This window comes from Rhinatrema bivittatum, chromosome 14, assembly GCF_901001135.1.
Source record: "Rhinatrema bivittatum chromosome 14, aRhiBiv1.1, whole genome shotgun sequence".
Classification (NCBI taxonomy): Eukaryota; Metazoa; Chordata; class Amphibia; order Gymnophiona; family Rhinatrematidae; genus Rhinatrema; species Rhinatrema bivittatum.
In genome coordinates this window covers 66195501-66214725 of record NC_042628.1, presented here as the reverse complement: position 1 = coordinate 66214725, position 19225 = coordinate 66195501, and the positions used below count along the sequence as shown (strand labels likewise).

Sequence of the window (19225 nt, the reverse complement as noted above, 5' to 3'; positions counted from 1 at the left end):
CCAGAAGTAGAGGGCAGGGTGGATTTGGTGAGACTTGCAACATATGAGAAGAGTGCCTTGGGATTATACCTATATTCATGAATTTTGGAGGCGTAGAAATCCCGTTTGTGTTTAAGGGTGGTGATCCTGTAGCAATGAAGGGCTGATTTGAAGCTGGGCATGTGTTGAGGGGGATGGATCCTTGCGCCATATCCGCTCCTTCTGTCTGAGTTTGTTTTTCATAGATTTTAGCTCAGACGTGTACCAAGGGTTAGTATGTTTAGAGTCCGGAGCTAGCACTCGCTTGAAAGTGGGACAAAGTTTGTTGGCAATGTCCAAAGTAATGTCAGTCCAAGAGGCAAGGGCAGTTTCAGGGTCAGAACAATCTAGTTTAGGCAGGGAGGTGGAGAGAGCTGAGATGAGCTCTTCGCTGGCACAGGTCTTTCTGGAGATGATGGTAGAGCTTTGTGTGGAGTTACTGCAGGACGAGGGAGTGAGAGAGAGGCGGGATTCAATGAGAAAGTGGTCAGACCAGGGAACTGGAGTGCAGGTGGGGGTGCTCATAGAGTGGATACTGGGGTTAATGAAAATCATGTCTAGTGTATGCTCAGCTTTGTGGGTGGCGGAGGAGATGATTTGTTGGAATCCTATTGCGTGGAGGGAGTTGAGGAAGGTTTCACAGGACGAGGAGAGGGTTAGGGAGTCTACATGAAGATTGAAATCTCCAAGGACGATAGAGGGGGTATCAATATCAATGTTGTCGGCAATAAATTCAATGAGGGGTGAGGGGTTGGATTCAAGAAAGGTAGGTGGAGCGTAGACTAGGCAGACTTGTAAGTCTGGGGATTTGAACAAGCCAATTTCAAGTTTCGATGGTGTGTCTAAGTGGACACGTTTGAGATTAAGGGATTTCTTGACTGCAAGGAGGAGTCCACCTACTCTTTTCTTAGGTCTTGGGATGGAGAATATCTCATAGTCAGATGAGGGCAATTGGTTAATGAGGACGACATCTGAGTCTTTTAACCAGGTTTCAGTGACTGCACAGATGTCTGGCTTGCAGTCAGTTAAAATGTCGTCGAAGATGGGAATTTTTTTAGAAAGGGATTGCGCATTGAATAATATTATGAAAAGAGTGGTGAGACCTAAAAGTTGTGTCAAGGGGGATGTGAGGATGGGGATTAGGGATTTATGCAATGGGGTGGCTTGAAGAGGTGGGGGGAACAAAGTCTAGAGAGGAGGTGATGAATGCGAGGGATAGTAAAAGTTGTCATATATATACACTTCATTCCCCTCTGCCAACTCCTCTCTAACCTTGACCTCCCCCACTATCTCTATGTGGATGACGTACAGATACTCATTCCCATCACAGATTCTCTAGCCTCCACACTTAAAAGATGGGAAAACGCACTTGCATCGATAAACAGCCTCACAAGCCTTAACCTAGCCCTCAACTCCTCCAAAACCCAACTCCTCATAATCTCACCAACTCACCACAACATCAGTACCCCCCCAAAAAAAAAAAATCACTCCTTCTCACAACATGCACGAGACCTAGGTGTCATAATCAACAATCGCCTCAACCTCCAAAAATTCATCAGCTCAACTATGAAACATTGTTACTTCAAACTTAACACATTAAAAAAGCTCAGACTTCTAATCAACCTTTGTGACTTCCAGACAGTACTCCAAGCCAAAATAGACTATTGTAATTCCCTCCTACTTGGTCTACCCAAAGCCTCCATTAAACCCCTTCAACTCCTACAAAACGAAACAGCCAGAATACTTACCAACTCACGCAAATTCGATCACATCACACTCATTCTCAAAGAACTACATTGGCTCCCCATCCACCACCGTATAACATACAAAGCACTCACCATCATATATAAAACACTCCACAACCAGAACTTGCCCTGGATGAAAGACTGCATGCACTTCCACACATCTAATAGACCCACCAGGTCATCATATAAAGGCACCCTCCACATCCCCTCTCCAAAACAACTGCACCTCCTCCCCACCAGAAACCGTGCTATATCCATCGTTGGTCCTCACGCCTGGAACTCCATTCCACCCAAACTCAGACTTGAGCAATGCGCTCAGAAATAAAAAAAAAAACCCTCAAAACATGGCTATTCAAGAAAGCCTACCCTTAAACTGCCGCATCCCTTCCCGCGTATACCCTCCACCCCAACCATCACCAGCTAGTACCTCCTGCCCACCCTTTCCTCTGACCTCCTACATCAGCTAAGTTGCACAAAACTATCGAACTCCCTTCTCACTCAGGCAAGTGCCGCAGATATTCGTTTCGTAAGACACTGTCACATTATTTGTAAATAGTTCTCTCATATTACATCTTGTTATATTCTCTGTTCAATTTGATAACTTAATTATGCCTATTTGCTTTGCTTTTACGTATCTTACTTCCTCAACTCCCAGTTTTCTGCTCCTTGTTTATTGTAACTGCTTTCACCTCTTAACCTCTCCCTTGTTTGATGTAAACCGGCATGATGTCCCTGACGAAGGTCAATAAAGAAAAGCTTTAAATAAATTAAATAAAATAAAATAAATAAATAAGAAGCCCTGCTTGCTGATGAATTTGGCAGCCTTTAATGTGTTCTTCTTGCTCCTGCTGCAGTCTGTATCTGTTTCATACTTATCCTCCAATAGAACACTCACAGAAGAAGCCCTGCTTGCAGCATCCTTCCTAGGAAAGCAGTGTTGCTTACCTGTAAGTAGGTATTCTCCTAGGACAGCAGGATGTTAGTTCCCAGACATGGGTGACATCATCAGATGGAGCCCGTCCTGGAAAAAGTTTGGCACAGTTTTTAGAACTTTGACAGGCCCAACAAGCATGCCTGGTATGACATTATCCACGTGTCCTCGCAGGGTCCCTCTTCAGTCTCATAATATAGAATTTGCGAAAAAAAATAAAATACGAACCCAAAGAAAAAAAACAAATTTGCGGGGTGGAGGGTGGATTTCGTGAGGATTAACATCCTGCTGTCCTAGGAGAACACCTGTTACAGGTAAGCAAGCCTGCTTTCTCCTAGGATAAGCCGGATGGTAGTCTTCACACATGGGTGAATACATAGATACAGGCTGCTCCCAATCAACAAACAAGACCAAAAGGCTTCCAACTAGGTGCCAATGGGCACAACAACCTTGTTGCTGTTGGTCACTGCAGGAGAGCCTGAACCCGAATAAAGGGCCCAAAGTAGGCAGATTTGGATTTCATGGCTGAAAAAGATTATGGAGTTCTGACTGGCTGAAACTGCTGCCTTGTCGACCATCTTTGTCGACAAGGCAGCTTGTGGATCCATAAAGTCTAGAGGATGTGAATGAAGAGTGGGTGGCTCGCGGGAATGACGGCTACTACCTGGAGATAATACCCTTATTCAATAAACATACACACAGTTAATGCGACTCCAACATTGCTCTATGCTTCAACGGCAAGAGGAAATGTGGAAAAAAAGGATTTGCATTCACAAAAAAAGCGGGGAGTAGCTTGCTTGTTATGGCGGTTACTATCCCAAACCAAATAAGCCTGATAATTCACTTTCAATGCATATCCAGCATAGCTCTCTGCTTCAATGGCAGGAGAGAAAGACTGAAACTTCACTTTCAATGCATATCCAGTGTAGTTCTCTGCTTCAACGGCAGGAGAGAAAGTCTGATACTTCACGCATATCCACCACAGCTCTCTGCTTCAACGGCAGGGGATGAAGTAAGAAATGTGGATTTATCTACAGACAACAACCAACAAGGACTTAATTCATAGTCTGGGTAAACAAATAAGCATGGGTATAGCTTGCTTATTGCGGCGGTTACTACCCCTAACTGATTAAGCTAGATATTTCACTTAGATGCAGTTCCAACATTACTCTCTACATTAATGGTGGGGGTGGAAGGGAAATAGAACCAAAAGGTTACTAGAGTAACAAATAAGTATGAGAAAAAAAAAGTGTGAAAGTTTGCTGGGCAGACTGGATGGGCCTTTTGGTCTTCTTCTGCCATAATTTCTATGTTTCATTTCATTTCTATGTGAAAGTAATAAGAGGTGAAGGTGTGGAGGGTACTCCAAGTCACTGCCCTGCAGATCTGATCTGATATGGCTTCTACAGAATCAACCTTGATATGGACCTCAAGTTGCAGTCCCGCTTGTGCAAAGCAGAATGAAATACAATCTGCCAGCCAGTTTGAGCAGGTCTGCTTGGACACAGTGACTCCCAATCTGCTCTTATTAAAGGAGACAAAGAGTTGCGTGCACTGGCAATGGGACACCATCTGGGCCAGGTAAAAGGCTAGTGCTCTCTTACAATCTAGGGTGTGCAGGTCCAGGACTCATTCACTTTGGTGAGAGTGGGGCCTTGGAAAAAACATGGGCAGGACAATAGACTGATTGAGATGGAACTCTGTGACCACCTTCGATAGGAACTTACGAAGTGTGCACAAAACCACCTTATCATGAAAAAATACTGCATAAAGTGAGTGTGACACGAAAGCCTGAAGTTCGCTGACCCTGCATGCTGAGGTGAATGCAATTTGGAAGATGACCTTCCAGGATAGGTACTTCAGGTCGCAAGATTGTAAGACCGCTGCGGGTCGGATCAGAGGTTTAAGAAGTAAGCCCCGCATGAAACGACCCACGGTGATATTGGAGAATATCACCCCCCCCCGGTGATATTCTCCAATAGCACTGAGGTGAACTCTCACAGAGGTGGTCTTCAAGCCACCATCGGACAGGTGCAACAGGTAATTCAGAATTATCAGGGTTGAGCAGGAGAACAGATGCAAACCATTTCCCTCACATCAGACCAAGAACCTCTTCCACTTGAGATTGTAAGACATCTTGGTCGAAGGTTTTTGGACTCCACCTCACATGTGCGTGACATCATCCGACTAAGCATGCCCAGCTGGCTACTATCTATGCGTCAACGTGAGGTCCCCTTTCATTCTCGTCACAATGCAAAACATACTAGCGAAAAAATAAAACAAACCGAAGTTGACCCCCAACATCGTGGGGAGGCGGAGGGGATTCCTGAGGACTAACATCCAGCTGTCATAGGAGAACACCTGTTATAGGTAAGCAACTGCACTTTCTCCTAGGAAGCAGGATGGTCTTATACATCGGGCCTCAGGTCCATGGCCCGAAGCCAGGCCCTGCGTCAAGCTCTAATGCCTGCCACGACCACTCTTGCCGCTGTTTCACACATCATAAGCTGAGCTGAACTTGTTTGTCACACTCCAGTCCCTGTTGGATCACCTTCAGGAAATCTTCCTGAAATTGCTGTGTAGGGAGGAAAACCAGATCCGCAATCTCTTCGCTTTCTTTAATGCGGATTCCACCACTACCACCTAGTGTGGAAGCTGACGGCGATTAAATCCCATGATGAGTTGCACCAGATCCACAGCATCAGTCTTCTGGATTACTGGTGGGATGGAAATGGGGTACTCTCATAGCTGGACGACCAGATCTTTAAAGACGTCATTCACTGGTAATGCGACCACCTCTTTGCAGGATTTCTAGCATCTTATGCCTGGAATCCTGCTCGGTCAGTAGCTGAAAAAGCATCATTTCTGCCATGGCTCTCACGAACCCAGCAAAGGTTAAGTCTTCCAGTGGATACTTACGCCTATTCTCAGAAGGATATGGCTCAGAGGACAAATCTTCAGATTCCTCCATTGAGCACGGGGACACCTCACTCTTTCAAGGATCATAGGGGGCATCCTCCTCACACTGTGTGCCCGGGGTCAGTGAGCTCTAATTCATAGCATCAAAGGCACCGCTGGTGCCCGCACTAGCACTGAATGCCCTGTGGGCACCAGAAGCACCAAGGGAACCAGTGGCTCCAATGGTATTGATGAAAGAAAAGAAATAGATGCCTGTAGTCTTAAAACAATCCTTTATTGCAGTGGAGACACAAGGGTAGCCCGACTCTGGCCGAGTTTCGCCGTTTCAAAACGGCTGCCTCAGGGGCTTACAATAATCTTCTTGAATTCATTAGTTATATATCGACTAAGAATATAATGTGATCATATAAAGAGCTGTATGATCTCTTATGTTGCGTCTCCACTAGCAAAGGCAAACATGTTTGCCTTTGCTAGTGGAGTTCTGCTATCGCGAATGCTTCAAGATGCAACATAAGAGATCATACAGCTCTTTATATGATCACACTATATTCTTAGTCGATATATAACTAATGAATTCAAGAAGATTATTGTAAGCCCCTGAGGCAGCCGTTTTGAAACGGCGAAACTCGGCCAGAGTCGGGCTACCCTTGTGTCTCCACTGCAATAAAGGATTGTTTTAAGACTACAGGCATCTATTTCTTTTCTTTCATCCTGACGGCTATTATAGATCGCCTTCCTTCGTGCCTTTTGGGTCCAATGGTATTGATCCTGAAGAACCAGGGAAGGCTAACACCAGAAATTGGCAGATAATGTAGAGATTACTTACCTGATAATCTCGTTTTCATTAGTGTATGCAGATGGACTCAAAACAAGTGGGTATAGTGTGTGCTCGTGCTAGCAGTTGGAGACGGATCTGACGTCAGCACGGGTACATATACCCCCGCAGGAAGTGCAGCAATTCAGTAATCTTCCTTGCAAAAGCTTTATGGATATATGTGTAACTGACCGATCGATTAAATGAACAGGATTACCCTGACTGATTGATAGTAGCTGGAGACCGCCAGTGTTCTCAACCGGAAGGCGTCGACACCCGGCAGGGTGGATGCCCTATATAAGAAAACATGGCTTACCGTGAGTCGGTGAATCCCCATGTATACCGGCAGCCAGGCGGGATGCTGAGTCCATCTGCATACACTAAGGAAAACGAGATTATCAGGTAAGTAATCTCTACATTTCCTAGCCTGTAGCAGATGGACTCAAAACAAGTGGGATGTACAAAAGCTACTCCCGGACTGGGTGGGATGCTGCCCGAGGTCCGTTCAGGATCGCCCTCACAAATGCTGTATCATCTCTGGCCTGGACGTCCAGAATGTAGAATCTGGAGAAGGTATGGAGGGAGGACCATGTCGCCGCTTTACATATCTCTGCAGGCGACAGCATCCTAGTTTCTGCCCAAGAGGCCGCTTGCGCTCTGGTAGAGTGAGCCTTGACCCGTAGAGGTGGTGGTTTTCACGCTTCTACGTAGGCTGCCTTGATAACTTCTTTGATCCAGCGGGCGATGGTTGCCCGTGAGGCCGCTTCCCCTTGCTTCTTCCCGCTGTGAAGGACGAACAGGTGGTCCGTCTTACGTACTGCTTCTGACATTTCCAGATATTTGGACAGCAGCCTGCCGATGTCGAGATGGCGTAGCATTCGACCTTCTTCCGTCTTCTTCAAACCTTCCGTGGTGGGCAAGGATATGGTTTGGTTGAGGTGGAAGTGTGAGACTAATTTGGGTAAGAAGGAAGGAACCGTGCGAAGATGGATAGCCACTGGAGTGATTCTGAGAAACGGATCACGGCAGGACAGCGCTTGTAGCTCTGAGATGCGGCGTGCTGAGCATACGGCCAGCAGGAACACCATCTTCAAGGTTAACAAACGGAGGGACAGGCCTCGGAGGGGTCTGAAGGCGGGACCCTCTAGAAATTCAAAAACTAGGTTGAGGTTCCACAGGGACAGTGGCCACTTCAGTGGCGGGCGAATGTGTTTGACTCCTTTCAGGAAACGTGAAACGTCTGGGTGTGTGGCGATGCTGTTGCCGTCACTCCAGGGACCGTAGCAGGATAGCACTGCCACTTGAGCCTTGATGGAATTGAGGGACAGACCCTTCTGAAGTCCATCTTGCAGGAAATCCAAAATGATAGGGATCTTAGCGGCATGTGGATTGGTGCCGTGAGTTTCGCACCAGGCTTCAAATACTCTCCAGATCCTTATATATGTTAATGATGTGGAGAACTTGCGTGCTCAGAGGAGAGTATCTATTACCGGCCCCGAGTATCCTCTTTTCTTCAGTCTAGCCCTCTCAATGGCCAGACCGTAAGAGAGAATTGAGCTGGATCCTCGTGGAGGATGGGACCTTGCCGCAGCAGGTCCCTTTGTGGAGGCAGGGGAAATGGATTCCCTGCCAGTAGTCTTCTCATGTCTGCGTACCAGGGTCTTCTTGGCCAGTCCGGGGCCACTAGAAGAAATAGGCCTCTGTGTCGCTGAATCTTGTGTATAATGGCACTCAGCAGGGACCATGGAGGAAAGGCATATAGCAGGATCCCCTGAGGCCATGGCTGTACCAGGGCATCGATCCCCTGGGACAGAGGATCCCGCCTGTGGCTGAAATATCTGGGTACTTGAGCGTTGGACCTGTCCGCTAGTAGGTCCATGCCCGGCGTCCCCCACTGATCCACAATCATCTGGAAAGCTGTGGGCGACCGCTGCCATTCCCCCGGATTTAGGCTTTCTCTGCTGAGGAAGTCTGCCGTGGTGTTGTCCTTCCCGGCGATGTGGACGGCAGAGATGTCCTGTAGATTTGCTTCCGCCCAAGACATCAGGGGGGCTATTTCTAGGGATACCTGTTGGCTTCTGGTTCCGCCCTGTCGGTTGATGTATGCCACTGTTGTGGCATGGTCCGACATCACTCTGACCGCTTTGTTTCGGAGTCTGTGGGCAAATCGCAGGCATGCTATCCTGACTGCCCATGCCTCTAGTCGGTTGATGTTCCACCCAGACTCTTCTCTATTCCACCGCCCTTGGGCGGTGAGTTCTTCGCAGTGTGCTCCCCATCTGTTCAGGCTGGCATCTGTAGTGAGCAGGGTCCAGGTTGGGGAGGACATTCTTGACAACCGGCTCATGTGGCCGGGCTGCAACCACCACCGTATCTGATTCTGCACTCTGGCTGGTAGAGGTAGGTGTACGGTGTAGTTCTGTGATCGTGGGCTCCACCGAGATAGGAGGGCGCGTTGTAATGGTCTCATATGAGCCTGCGCCCATGGTATCACCTCCAGAGTGGATGCCATAAGGCCGAGGACCTGTAGGTAATCCCAAGCTGTGGGCCGGGTGGCATTCAGCAGGGCCTGCAGACGATTCTGGAGCTTTGCTCTCCTCTTGGCGGTCAGACTGACCTTGTCTTCCTGGGTGTCGAATCGGACTCCTAGGTATTCCAGCGACTGAGAAGGCTGTATGGAACTCTTGTTCAAGTTAAATACCCATCCTAGGCTTTCCAGAAGAGCTATAACTCTGTTGGTTGCCTGGTGGCTCTCCTCCGGTGACTTCGCCCTGATCAGCCAATCGTCCAGGTAGGGATGGATGAGGATTCCTTCCTTCCTGAGGGACGCTGCCACTACTACTATGAACTTGGTAAAGGTCCGTGGCGCGGTGGCTAACCCGAAGGGTAAAGCTCGGAACTGGATGTGTTGGTTCAGGACTTTGAAGCGTAAATAGCGCTGGTGATCCCGATGGATTGGGATATGCAAGTAGGCTTCCGACAGATTTAGGGATGTGAGAAACCCCACTGGCTGTACTGCATTTTTGACAGACCGCAGAGTTTCCATGCGAAAGCTGGGGACCCGTAGGTGTCAGTTGACTGACCTGAGGTCCAGGACGGGCCTGAAAGTGCCCTCCTTCTTGGGTACTATGAAATAAATGGAATACTGCCCAGAATTTATCTCCCCTGCAGGCACTGGTATTATGGCTTTTAGGGATAGGAGCCTCCGCAAGGTAACTTCTAGTGCCGCCCTCTTGAGGGGTGAACAAGGAGATTCCACAAACTTGTCCGGCGGGAGCCGAAGAAAGTCCAGGTAATACCCTTCTCGGATGATGGCGAGGACCCACTGGTCCGAGGTGATCTTGACCCACCTGCGGTAAAAGAGGGTTAGCCTTCCCCCTATGGCTGCTACCCCCGGATGGGTCGGCTGATTGTCATTGTGAGGTACGGCCGGGACCCGAACCCGAGCCAGTTCCCCTCTTGTTGTGCTTAGTCCGAAAGGACTGGTTCCTGGCCTGCGAACGAGGTGCTAGGTAGCGAGTCCTGTAAGGATTGAAGCGCTGAGAGTTTCTACCTCTGGATGGTCTAGGAAAAGGGCGCTGGCTCCTCCTTGACCTGTCGTCTGGTAGACGGGGTAATGGAGAGGCGCCCCATTTATTGGCCAGTTTCTTGAGGTCGAAGCCGAACAGGAGGGATCCCTTAAAGGGCATTCTCGTGAGACGTGTCTTGGAGGAGGAGTCGGCCGACCAGTTACGTAGCCAGAGCTGTCTCCTGGCTGCCACTGAGGATGACACTCCCTTGGCTGCCGTACGGACTAGGTCGGAGGCCGCGTCAGTGAGGAACGAAAAAGCTGATTCCATCTCTTCTCCCGGGGTGTTGTTCCTAGCCTATCATAAACAGGAATGCGTCACCACGGTGCAGCAGGTCACAATGCGTAGGGACATGGCTGCCACCTCAAAGGCTTGTTTCAGAATGGCGTCCATGCGCCGGTCATGTATATCTTTGAGGGCCGCCCCCTCTTCCACCGGAATGGTGGTGCGTTTCACAATTGCGCTAAGTATGGCGTCTACCTGGGGGCACGCCAGCATTTCCTTGGTTGCCGGGTCTAAGGGGTACATGCCAGCCAAGGCCCGACCCCCTTTGAATGATGCCTACGGCGCATTCCATTCCAGATCGATTAGCTGCTGTGCTGCTTGTAGGAGGGGAAAATGTTGAGTCGTTTTGGCGCAGGCCCTCTAACAGGGGATTCATTCTAGGTTCCCCTGGGGTGTCATGGCCCGGGAGAGCCAGTTCCGATAGGCATTGAGAGATCAGGCCTGGGAGATCCTCTTTCAGAAAGAAGCGCCTCATGGTCCGATATGGTTCAATCCCCGAAACAAGTTCTCCCACCTCGGGGGGCTCGTCGTCTTCCTCAGGGCAATCTGAATCCCCATAAGTGGGGGTTCCGGGTGGCGAGTGGCCGTGCCTAGGCCTTGAGGGTCCAGGGGCCGAGTCATCAGACTGCATTGTGACAAAGGCATGAATCCCTTTGAATAATTCCACCCAGGAGAGTGAAGCAGGATCTGGCCTTAGGGGCACCAGGTCTCTCGGGTTCCCTGGCTGCTCACCGCCGCCTGCTAGGTCCGGGGTGTTCCCTGAGGAACCGGCAAATACGCTGGGCTGCGACTGGTCCTGGCCTGGAACTCCCAGGGCCTCTTCACATTGGGCACATAGGGAGTCTGCTTCCTCGCTCTGTGTGGCTCTGAGGTTGCATGCAGAGCAGAGGCTTATGCCTGATTCTGGAGGTGCCGGCTCCACTGACGCATGGGCTCTCTTACGCTTCATCTCGTCTGTTAACTCAGCTGGAGTCTACGCTTTGTAATATGGGCGAAAGATGAGCGCCTACCAATATGCGCTTATTTACGTGCGCCTGTCCACGTGCGCGTATCAACGTGCGCCTATCAACTGGCGCCTATCAGCGGGCGCCTATGGATGCGCGTTTAGCAACGGGCGCCTATCAATGTACGCTTAGCAACGGGCGCCTATCAACGTGCGGTCAGTAACGTGCGCCTATCAACATGTGCGTAGCAACATGCGCCTATTGCGCGGTGACGAACCAGGGCAGAAGGCGACGGCGAGCAGGCAGGCAAAATGGCGATCCCCCTTGGCGGGTTGCCACGTAGGCAGCCTCTGCTACTCCTCGCTTCCTCGGAGACCAACAAGTAAAGATGTACGCCTTACCTTGTCTTCAGCGCTTCCCGGCTGCGACCCGGGCGGTCTCCGGCTGCGGGGGGAGAGGGTGATTACCGTCACTGCCGCACTCGAGGAGGTGCACCCGCTGCCTCTAGGCCGCGCCCGAACTCGTCTCGCTCGGGGGCCAAGTCCACACCGGGACCGAGGCTGCCTCTATGCCGCGCCAGAACCCTTCTCACTCGGAGGCTAGGTCCCTGCCGCGAGTCGGCCACCGGACCGAGGCTCTTACCTCCGAGGGACCGCGGAAATCACCTCGGGAAACTCAGCTGGGGGAGGGACCGAATGGTATCACCGCAGGAGTGCGGGGCTCGTCTTCAGGTAGGTTTCTTCTATGAATTTAGTCGTTAGAATTTGGAAAAACGCTCAGCGAGCGTGAGGTAGCTCCAAACTGCTTTGGAGACGGAAATTACTGAATTGCTGCACTTCCTGCGGGGGTATATGTACCCGTGCTGACGTCAGATCCGTCTCCAACTGCTAGCACGAGCACACTATACCCACTTGTTTTGAGTCCATCTGCTACACGCTAGGAAAGAACCAATTTTACTTTTCCCTGAACGTACCCAAATCAGTCCAGACTTCTGGGATGTACCAAAGCTTCCCTAAGTAGGGTGGGATTAGCAGAATACCGCTCACAGCACACTCACGCCGAAATTTCCAGCCCTCGGTGACTGGACATCTAAGCGATAATGTCTGGCAAAGGTGTCTCATGACAGCCATGTAGCTGCCCTACAGATCTCCAGAGGAGAGACTGTCACTCTACCCAAGAGGCTGCCTGAGAGCGAGTAGAATGTGCCCTGAGATCTACCGGAATCGGGTTACCTGACCTGACAAATATATGCGGAATTAATCGCCTCTTTCAACCACTTCACAGTCATCACTTTTGATACCTTATGCCCTTTCTTGGCACCGTTCCATAACACAAAAAAGTGATCTGACATGTGGAAATTATTTGTGACCTCCACCTATCTCAGCAAGGCTCTTTGACTTCTAGGAGATACAAATCTCTAGTGTGCGCCGCTGCAGGATCTATGTTTGAGAAAGACAAGAGCTTCATACTGACTGATTAACGTGAAAGGAGGACACCACCTTGGGCAAGAAAGAAGGCACAGTCCGCAAGGAAACATAGAAACATAGAAATGACGGCAGAAGAAGACCAAACGGCCCATCCAGTCTGCCCAGCAAGCTTCACATTTTTTTCTCATACTTATCTGTTTCTCTTAGCTCTTTGGTTCTATTTCCCTTCCACCCCCACCATTAATGTAGAGAGCAGTGATGGAGCTGCAACCAAGTGAAATATCAAGCTTGATTAGTTAGGGGTAGTAGGGGTAGTAACCGCCGCAATAAGCAAGCTACACCCATGTTTGTTTTACCCAGACTGTGTTATTCAGCCCTTATTGGTTGTTTTTCTTCTCCCCTGCCGTTGAAGCAGGGAGCTATGCTGGATATGCGTGTAGTATCAGTTTTTCTTCTCCCCTGCCGTTGAAGTAGAGAGCTATGCTGGATATGCGTGAAGTATCAGTTTTTCTTCTCCCCTGCGGTTGAAGCAGGATATGCATTGAAAGTGAAGTATCAGGCTTATTTGGTTTGGGGTAGTAACCGCCGTAACAAGCCAGCTACTCCCCGCTTTGTGAGTGCGAATCCTTTTTTCTTCTCCCCTGCCGTTGAAGCAGAGAGCTATGCTGGATATGCGTGAAGTATCAGTTTTTCTTCTCCCCTGCCGTTGAAGCAGAGAGCTATGCGTGAAGTATCAGTTTTTCTTCTCCCCTGCCGTTGAAGCAGAGAGCTATGCTGGATATGTATTGAAAGTGAAGTATCAGGCTTATTTGGTTTGGGGTAGTAACCGCCGTAACAAGCCAGCTACTCCCCACTTTATGAGTGCGAATCCTTTTTTCCACATTTCCTCTTGCTGTTGTAGCTTAGAGTGATGTTGGAGTCACAGTAACCATGTGTATGTTTATTGAATAAGGGTATTATCTCCAGGCAGTAGCCGTCATTCTGGTGAGCCACCCACTCTTTATTGACGGCCTCTTGATTTTATGGATCCACAGTGTTTATCCCACGCCCCTTTGAAGTCCTTCACAGTTCTGGTCTTCACCACTTCCTTCGGAAGGGCATTCCAGGCATCCACCACCCTCTCCGTGAAGAAATACTTCCTGACATTGGTTCTGAATCTTCCTCCCTGGAGCTTCAAATCGTGACCCCTGGTTCTGCTGATTTTTTTCCTATGGAAAAGGTTTGTCGTTGTCATTGGATCATTAAAACCTTTCAAGTATCTGAAAGTCTGTATCATATCACCTCTGCTCCTCCTTTCCTCCAGGGTGTACATATTTAGATTCTTCAATCTCTCCTCATAAGTCATTTGATGAAGACCTTCCACCTTTTTGGTCACCCTTCTCTGGACCGCCTCCATCTTGTCTCTGTCTCTTCGGAGATACGGTCTCCAGAACTGAACACAATACTCCAGGTGAGGTCTCACCAAGGACCTGTACAAGGGGATAATCACTTCCCTTTTCTTACTCGATATTCCTCTCTCTATGCAGCCCAGCATTCTTCTGGCTTTAGCTATCGCCTTGTCACATTGTTTCGCCGACTTCAGATCATTAGACACCATCACCCCAAGGTCTCTCTCCTGCTCCGTGCACATCAGCCTTTCTCCCCCCATCGAATACAGTTCATTCGGATTTCCACTCCCCATATGCATGACTTTGCACTTCTTGGCATTGAATGTCAGCTGCCATGTCATCGACCACTCTTCCATCTTCCTTAAATCCCGTCTCATTCTCTCCACTCCTTCCGGCGTGTCCACTCTGTTGCAGATCTTAGTGTCATCCGCAAAAATACATACCTTACCTTCTATCCCTTCCGCAATGTCGCTCACAAAGATATTGAAAAGGACCGGTCCCAACACCGATCCCTGCGGTACACCGCTTAAAACCGCTCTCTCTTCAGAGAGAGCGGTTTTAAGAGAGGAAATCCCCCTCATCTGAGATTCTCATAAAGGGCTCCCTGCAGGAAAGAGGTTGAAGTTTGTAAATTCTGTGCGCAGAAAAGTTAGCCACCAAAAAGACCACATTCTAAGTGAGATCCTGTGTAGTCGCACGCCACAGAGGCTTGAAGAAGGGCACACAGGGGCACCACAAGACCACATTAAGGTTCCAAGATGGGCACGGCTGTTGAACAGGAGGGTGCAGGTGCGTCATGCCTCGAAGAAAACGGGAAATGTCCTGATGTGCTAAAACTGATGCGCCACGAACCTTGTCTCGGAAGCAACCTAGCGCCACACCACTTGAACCTTAAGCAAGTTAAAGGAAGCCCTTTCGCCAAACCATCCTGAAGAAAGGCCAAAATATGGCACATAGATGCTCTTTTCGGGTCCACCTTCTGGCTGGAACACCAGGAATCAAAAATGCTCCACACCCTCGCGTAGGATAGAGAGGTGGAAGGCTTACTAGATTGCAAGAGTGTAGCAATGACCGCGATTGAATAACCTTTTTCCTTTAGGTGCCACTTTCAAAAGACAAGCAGCTAGACAGAATCAATTTGCCTAATCGAAACAAACTGGCTCACCCATCTGCAGAACATAATGTGTCAGGGACCAGCGAGGACCACCCACCACTAGGTTGAACAAGTCTGCAAACTATGGATGGTGTGGCCACTCCAGCGCCAGCAGAATCACCAGTCCCAGATGAACCTCTATTCTCCAGAGAAATTTGCCCATCGGAGGCCAGGAGGAAACAGGGATGTCCGTCAGCCAAGGCAAGACCAAGGCATATACTCTCTCTGCTCCTCTTTCTCTCCACAGACTGAAGCAATGCCAAGCCTTGGCATTTCAGAAGGTCACCATTTATTCCACGGATGGGATCCCCCACCGACGACAAATGAGGGATATCACCTCCTCAGACAGCTCCCACTCTATGGGATCCAGCTGCTGTGACTTAGAAAATCCACTTGCACATTGTCCGAGCCCAACTACTTCAACACTTCTGGAATAAGTGGCCTCAGCTCCTCCTTATGGAATAAATGGACCACCTTAGTGTCATCACCCTCGAGGGATGTACTGTGCAAGAGGGACAGATCCGGATTCATTAGAATGACCCAAGGCCCGGACTCCTGGGAATCCCCTCCCTGGTTCCCATCAGTATTAGAAGAGGTCGAGGAAGAATCCGTGGCAGCTGTGTGCACTGAAGCCCTCAGAAGCCGCCGGACCCTAGGGGAATCCATGGCCATGGAGGTCCTGGACTTTTTGGTGGGCTGCCCCAAGGTCTCCTTGGATGCATCCTGAGGTGCAGCCTTCCTGGCCTTAAAGTCCTTATGGAGCAGGAGCACAAACTCAGGAGAAAATGAGGATGAATCCAAAGGATCCCTGTGGTCCTCATCACTGACAGGAAGGCCCCCAGCCTGCTAATGACCTCCCCCAGAGGCCTGGGGATCCAGAGACAATGAGGGAGGAAGATTCAAATTTCCCTCCGCGGCCCGTGCTGCCGACTAAAATGAAGACAATATGGCCACCGCGGGAGTCGGTCTTCCACAGCAGGCAGCGCTGAAGGACGACAAAGCATGGGAGACACTGCCCATGCCACCCCCAGAGCTCCCCGATGGCCCCTCCTTCCTGGGGAGGCATCGGGAGCAAAGGCCAGTGTGGGAAAGACACGACCGCGCATCCCCGCAGGAAGAACAGGCCACCCCATGTGACATCCACAAGCGAGACTGGGACTCCCAATCCCAGTCGAGCGCCGCATGGGGGAAATGCCGAATGAGGCAGGGGAGAAAAAAGATAGAAAGGCTCACTATAGATGCTGGTTTTTTTTGTTTTATTTTTTTTATAAATTAACAAATGTTAAACAAATGGAAAAAAGGGGCACTTTCCTTAAAAAAGCAACAGCAAGCTCCTGAAGAGATGACAGGCTGTGAAGATCCCACAGGGCGAGTGATCCGGGACCTCGAGGTATCAGCCCTGTCCGGCCTGGGATCCGAGCAACACAGGGTCCCCGACCCCCTGCTCTCAAGCCTCATGTACAAGAAGGGATGACCCCACCAGGGTCTAACAACCTTCTGTGAGGCAAAGACAGAAGTCTACATGCTCTTTCAGAGTTTCTTATTTTTTTATTAATCAGACTGCATGCTGGAGACAGAGAAATACTGAGAGACTGCAAGTGGCAGTAAAACTTTCTCTGACTCCATCTGCTGGAGGGGAGGCAAAACCCAAGAGTCTGGACTTATCTGGGTACGTACAGGAAAAATGGATTATTCTGACAGTATTTTTCAATAGAATCAAGCTACTTACTCTTCACATTAAAGGTGACAGTTTTCTCCTTGGACATTTTCACCGCAGTGTAATAAACCAAACAGGTCAGATTTTTTCTGTGCTCTTCTGCAGATGTAGTAAAGGTGAAACTGGATGAATAGGTTAATGTCCCATTTTTAGAAGATGATGTTGTGCTAGTCGTGGAATTACGTGTAGTTAAATCTCCTTTCCAGGTTATGATGGGGGCGGTTCCCGCACACCTCTCCAGAGCTGTGCAGTTGATCGTCACTGTTACATCTGGCTCCAGCATATCAGGGATGGGGATCGAGATCGAGAATTTGGGCTGCATCGAGAAATCTAAACAAGAGAAAGAAAGAAACTGCCAATCACAGAGCTCTGCAGCTAACACCAGCAGCAAAGAGAAGCGAGAGCCAAGGAAAAGTATGTGATATTACTGCCATGGTCTAATATCACTACTGCAGCAACATAAATGGCATCTCTTTGATGCATGCAACGCAAAGACTTGCTGATTAACTTAGGAAGTCAGAAAAGCTGAACATACTTACTTCTTATAGTGATAGAAGCTTGGTGTTCCCGGTAATTATGCACAAGTCCTCCCTCTAACCTGAAGTAATATCTGCCAGTATCCTCTACAAAGGCGTCGTCGATCCTGAAGCTGCAGTCGCATTCCGATAGGTTCCCAAAGATGTTGAAGCGACCACTGGTACGTTCATCCACTTTTATAAATTTATTAGTAGTTGCTACGGGGATGCTTGAGGAGATATCTTCTTCCCTGAACCAGTATCCATGAAAATCTTTTTCTAATCTTTCATTCAATGGAAAAGTGAACTGACACATGATGACCACACACATAGCCACTTCATATACTACTGGAGCACTGACATTTGCATAAAAAACTGTGTGCCTGTCATGGCAGGGGGAACCTGCAGGGAGAGATATATTTAGTGTTAGAATAATACAGCATTTCATACTAAATATCAGGTGCAATACAAAGCTATGTCCCAAATGTTCACAATTTATTAATTTATTTAGCATTTTTTATATACCGAGGTATAGCAGAGTTGCCTTCACTCCGGTTTACATACAGAAACAACATGTTACATTGAACGATATATGAAGTTTACAATTTAAAATTAAGGATACATAAAGACATAACAAGAATGAATAACAAGATAACACAGGATAGAACCCTGAATAGATGAACATAGATCTCATGATGCATTGAAGGGCATCTGTATCAATGAAACAGGGAGATTGAAAAATAGCAGAATAAATAAAGTATTTTAAAGTCATTGGGAGCTATCTTTAAAAGATTGGCTGAGTAACCAGGATTTTAGGTCTTTTTTGAAGGATTTTAAGTTTTCTTGATTGGTGAGGGAATGAGGTAACAAATTCCAGAGCTTAGGGCCGATGATGGAAAAGGCTCTGTTTCTGGTGGAGGATAATTTAGCCTGTGGAAGTGAGGGAATCACTAGATTAATTTTGCTGGCAGTTCTTGTAGTTCGTTGAGAGCAATGAATGTGAATGATGTCATCAAAGGCGGAGTAGTTGGCTTTGTATATTGCTTTGTGGAGTATGGTGAGAATTTTGAATTCTGCTCTTTTTTCAATAGGGAGCCACTGTAATTGGTTGAGAACAGGTGTAATGTGATCAGCTTTTCTTTTGCCTGTTAGTACTCTGGCTGCAGCATTCTGAAGGAGCTGCAAGGGTCTCAAAGATGATTTTGTAAGGCCGATCAAAAGGGAGTTGCAGTAATCCAAACCTGAAAAAATGAGGGCTTGAAGGACGGTTTTGAAATCATGGGGGTGAAGTAGGGGTTTTAGATGTTTTATTATTTGAAGTTTGTGAAAGCCTTCCTTTATTTTTGTGGAGATGTGTTTTTTGTAGATTAGGTCAGTGTCTAACCTAAGATGATGTGTCTAAGCTAAGATGAATTAGCAAGTTTCTGATTGCATCCAGATGTGAGGCTGCTTTAGACATGCATTAGATCTGCAGCATTAAACACAACGTCACCAGTTTCTAGAAACAACAGCTCTATTTAATGTTCTTTCAAATGTTTTTAATCATTGTCAATTAAAATCCTAAAATTAAGGATGTTTGCTAAACTGAGCCCTCCCTCTTGGATGAGGATGAGTCTGAACTCTGATCAAGAAGTATTTACACTTTCTACCATTTCCTCGAGCTCTGGGGGATGCCTGTCCATGACAGAGAAATGTCTGTAAATGATCTAATGAGACCCTTCCCTGATTTAGGACAGAACTAAAAGCAATTAGAGATCCGTGATGAATGTGGCAGCCTTTCTATGTGTTACACTTCCTACT

The 19225-nt window shown here is 48.3% G+C and overlaps 1 protein-coding gene across 1 annotated transcript in view; it reads right to left on the bottom strand.

Annotated features, from left to right (window-relative positions):
- The window catches only part of LOC115075631, a 169866-nt gene extending 152125 nt beyond the window's left edge, over positions 1-17741 (bottom strand). The window contains exons 1-2 of the mRNA XM_029576203.1: positions 17450-17741; positions 17094-17240 (exon numbers count right to left, since the gene is read on the bottom strand). Of these exons, the coding sequence (XP_029432063.1) occupies positions 17094-17240; positions 17450-17741 (439 nt within the window). The remainder of the gene's footprint in view (positions 1-17093; positions 17241-17449) is intronic.
- Positions 17742-19225: the final 1484 nt, after the last annotated feature.